A 4,598-nucleotide genomic window follows, 5' to 3' on the forward strand; every position below is an offset into this window, starting at 1 on the left:
TTTACAAACTGGTGCTCTCAAACTATAGACTCACCAAAAAAAAAAAAAAAATCATGGAAGGAATCTGAGATACAGGTATCCAGAAGTTCTGCTTTGGCCATGGTTTTTGATACCCATATACCAAACAAGTCAGATGTAGTACATCTTTATTCATATGGTCCACAAGTTTTTCAGGTTTACCTATAAAAAATTAGATGCTTAGCTACTGAATAGTAAAAATACCAGTAAATTCAAAAATATGTATTAACCAGATTCAAAAATGTTTCTGTTTTAAAGAGTTGCATTGCTGTTCATATTGGAACCACTGAAGTTCACCAAATTTCAGAGTTCTGTAAATATCTAAATGAGCAGGGCATGTAAATAAAAATAATATGGAAGGATAGTGGAGAGAAAAACACTGCAGAACATATCAATACTGCATAAATCACTATTTTTAGCTATTCTGTTATTTCAGATTTCTTTCACTACATTTAAAAATACTTCCTGAGAATAGGTGTCTCAACTCTTATGACACATATTTAACAAATCTATTAATGGAAATCCTCCATCTGTTCTGAAATGAGTAAGAATGTTACTATAATCGTTTTAGATCTATATGAAGACAAATGACAGACCAACTGCTGTAATGGAATTTTTAATGAAATGTGCACATTTCTGGCTGACTGGGCACACTACTGTGATCTAAGGACTAACTGAAAAAGATGACAATTCCTTAGATCTGTCTGTACCTTCCAGGCAGAATTATCCTGTTCTGTACCTATCTGTAAATGTTTACATTCAGAAAAGGCATCTGTTCCAAGAAGTAGATGTAGTCTCTTTTATAGTAGTCTCTTTTATAAATGCTTTGTCTCCTCTATAACACTAGAAATGTCTGTCTTAATAAAAGATAATATGCCCCTAAAAATATACTCCAGCCTTAGGGTAGACTTTCTGATACTATCTGATATTTTATTCTGTATTTCACACAACTCTATTAAAGTATCCTTACTTAATGGGATTATAAAAGTAATCTCTGTATTAGAAAGCTGAGGCCAGATCTTCAAAAGAACTCCAGTTTGGCTACCTAAACAGCAAGATTTTGAGAAGTATTTAGTATTCTGTAGCTTACAGGAACAAATAGAAGCTGACCTCCAGCTTTTGCTACTGAAGCAAGCATGAGGAATTCCTTTTCACAAAACAACCTTTAAAACTCTAATCACCAGGTCTAAACCTTTCTAAAAAATCAAAGCAGAAAAATAAAACCACAAGTACTGACTCAATTGTGAGTTGCTTAATTTTCTAATATTTTTTTAAATATTGGTAAGAATAGTGTGTAAAAGAAGGGTTGGGGAGTGGAGAATGGCTGAAAGGTATTCTTTGCCGAACTTTTAGTTTCCAAACTGAGTTGTGCCAAATAATCAGCAGCATACCCATGGCTAACACAATTAGGATGAGAAATTAAGCACAGTTTAATATGTGTTATTTTTGCTCCTTTTTCTCTTAAAAAAATCCAAACAAAAAAACCTGCTAAGGAATGTTAGATTAGTCTGGCCCCAATAGAGCCAACAGCAAAATTTCCATTAATTGGACAGAATCTCACCCACTGTCTCAAACTCTAAAAGAAGTTGCCATCCTTGTCAAAGCAAAACTAAAAACTTCCCCGTTCCTCAATCAACAGAGCTCACAGCTTACAGTTTATCATCCTGGAAAATCTCATTGGCTTGGAGCTGACTCACACCTGCTTTTGTACATGGTGTCTTTTGGCACAGACAGGAGAGAGATGGGAGCAGTAGTGTCGTAAGATGCAGACAGATTTACCTGAACTTCACAGACACACCCCCACAATATACAGGCTAACATTCCTTCAGAATACACAGATTTGTTTAGAACACATTAACAAGAACATGCATACAGTTAAGGACACCTCCATGCCTCCGCACTTGTAAATTTTACAGCTATAAGCTGTAACAATAGCAGAGTTTACTCTGATGTAACACAGAACGTTATCACCCTTTCAGCTGTGAGTCTTCTAATGCAAGCCTGCCTTTCTATAACAATTTCAGATTCACAGCCTGACTACTTGTGCTAAAAAGTCAGGGACAATTTTCTTTAACTGTAATACCTGAGTTCTGTCTTTCCACTCAAGCGTCCACAGTCCCAGTGAGCTCCATCTTAATTTATTACTTTCAAAAAAAAAAAAAAAAAATCCCAATGAGGCTCTTCTTGAGAGGTTATTTAGCTTATCCCTCAACTTCAAAGCAGAATTAACCATATTTAAACCACTCCTAATAGATGTTTGTCTAACCCATTCTTGAATGTCACCACTAGTGGAGATTGCAGTACCTCCCCAGGCATTCTGTTTTAGTAATTCATTATTAAGTCCTTTAAACGTTTGGGGTTTTTTTTCCTAACATAATTGTTTACTGCTCTAATTTAAGCTCGTGGCTCCTTGCACTCTTCATAGCAGACCTTGAGAAAATTTACTTTCTTCACGTTTTACACTTCTGAACCCTTTTCACAACAGATCTGTTTTGTACAGTCTTACCAACCCCAATTTACCTAGGAAGAAGTGCACACAATTTCAGATAAGAAAACATAGCAAGACTAATATATTTAGAAAAAAAAACCCAGTAGATCCTATTTTGGACCTACTATCTTTATATCTATGATCATATACAGTAAAACATTTTAACAATGGTCATTTTTCATGTTCCTCAAGAGAACCAATAAAATGCAATGAATACACATCCTCTGATGTTACACAGGTACAAAATGTATAGTTTGTTTACAAACTAATATTACTGAATGTAAAATGAAGCAACATTTTAAAAAAATATATTGGTAAAGGTCCAAAGTTTACATTTTCTAAAATATTAAGGTCATGTTTTATTTACAGACCAGCGTTCGAACAATTACTGGCATTTTAAGATAACTGCTTAACCTGATGAATACATGAATAAAATGAAGCTGTAAAAAAACCTCAACCAAATAAAAACCCCTCAATAATCGAAGTTCCATGTAACAGTTCCAAAAACACTATTTTAAATTCCTATTTAGAAAAGCAAGATGTGATATACCACACAGTAACTTACCAGAAACTGGTCTAACACTTTGATATGCTATAGGTATCGCAAGTGACCAATGTTACCAACCATGTGCCCAAGAGTGTGGTTTTTTGCCCATTACAACTTCAAATGAAGTTTTCACAACAGTTGTAGTATTTACAAATTCAAAATAAAGGCTCAATATAGCTTTGGGTTACATTGCCACTATTATTGTGTCTTCTCTTGATGACTACTTGTGGCAGACTGCAATCCAAAGACCACTTATTTTGTTGACTCTGTGAGTTAACTATTAAGTTATCAGCATGTACCCCAGCTGATCTTAAAAAAAATACACTAAGCAACTGACTAATAGTGAACACTCACTCAGGATCGATTATGACAGAACTCACTCACTGAAGTCTGCCTCTTTACAAGAGGTGGTGTGTCAGAAGGTGGAAGCTTTTAAACCTGAACAGGGCCTATGAGCTGGTATGACCATGACACAAACCCCAGCTGAGCCCTGCACGCAGGTATGTGACACCCGTGGCTGCAGCTTTGGGAGTCTGGCAGTGACACCTGGTCACCTGCTGATGCAGCTACTCCTCTGCCTTCATTGTGCTAGGTTAGGTGACCTGAAAGCTGCATAATAAAAAAAGTCTCAGGCTGTATTAGGTTTTACTGATTTCTACTGGGTTTGAGTAAGGAGCACGTCTCCTCCATGCTGCACCCTTTTTCCTTTGTGGCCCGGTCCCATCTCTGGGGCCCTGAATAAAAGTGAACAAAAAAACAAATGAGGCAGACTTTTTTGCCCACAGAAGGGATTGGTGAATGCCATGACACTTCTACTTTGCCAACCAGAATCACTGTGAATAATGCAGTTTTTTCAAGAACATAAGTATTTAGTTAAAACTTGCCACCTTTATAAAAATAAGAGGATATCTGAGGTAATGGAATAAGAAGCAATTTCATTTTGATCACCATCCTCCTTTACACTCTGTTGTATCAACCTACATTAGGTGAAAAAAGGAGGAATTAAAAAGCTTAGGAAATCAATGTCTGCTTCTCAAAAAATTGCAGGTAGAACACCTCAGAATTATAAAAACCAAATCCTTTCTTTCCATGTTTGTGATTTTTGAGATCTCAGCGTTTTCAAACATAACTCACTGATTCTCGCTGATTGCAATTTTTACATTGTATTCAGTATTCCATACTGGATGAAGCAAAGTATCAGCCAGTGATGATCCCTGTTTTGTAGAGAACTTGATCACATTCTCGAATTAAAGCAGTTATTAGTGCATTATACTGCTAATGACAACAAAACTGTTTCACATTCTAAGAATATCCATCTCTGAAATGTTTTAAAATACCTAACCAAGCAATGCTATATATTCCTATGTAACATTCAAATCCTCTAAAAATATGCTTTCTTGAAAAGATTCTCAGTCTAAATGTATACCAACAATAGATTTTGTTCCATTTCATTTCTTATATTATTTCTGATAAAGTTCCTGCTTTAGTTTTTAACTACAGGCTATAGTTTCTAATTGCTGCTCTGCTTCAGCAGCCATGGCTGGG

General features: G+C 35.7%; 2 protein-coding genes across 2 annotated transcripts in view; both read right to left on the minus strand.

Annotated features, from left to right (window-relative positions):
• Positions 1-101, minus strand: part of AKAIN1 (A kinase (PRKA) anchor inhibitor 1) — a 25,679-nt gene extending 25,578 nt beyond the window's left edge. The window contains exon 1 of the mRNA XM_017738234.1: positions 74-101. Within this exon, the coding sequence (XP_017593723.1) occupies positions 74-101 (28 nt within the window). The remainder of the gene's footprint in view (positions 1-73) is intronic.
• Positions 102-1,842: 1,741 nt separating this feature from the next.
• The window catches only part of ZBTB14 (zinc finger and BTB domain containing 14), a 4,880-nt gene continuing 2,124 nt past the window's right edge, over positions 1,843-4,598 (minus strand). The window contains exon 4 of the mRNA XM_017738312.1: positions 1,843-4,596. Coding sequence (XP_017593801.1) covers positions 4,544-4,596 — 53 coding nt within the window. The 3' untranslated portion in view covers positions 1,843-4,543. The remainder of the gene's footprint in view (positions 4,597-4,598) is intronic.

This window comes from Corvus brachyrhynchos, unplaced genomic scaffold, assembly GCF_000691975.1.
Source record: "Corvus brachyrhynchos isolate BGI_N302 unplaced genomic scaffold, ASM69197v1 scaffold106, whole genome shotgun sequence".
Taxonomy (NCBI): Eukaryota; Metazoa; Chordata; class Aves; order Passeriformes; family Corvidae; genus Corvus; species Corvus brachyrhynchos.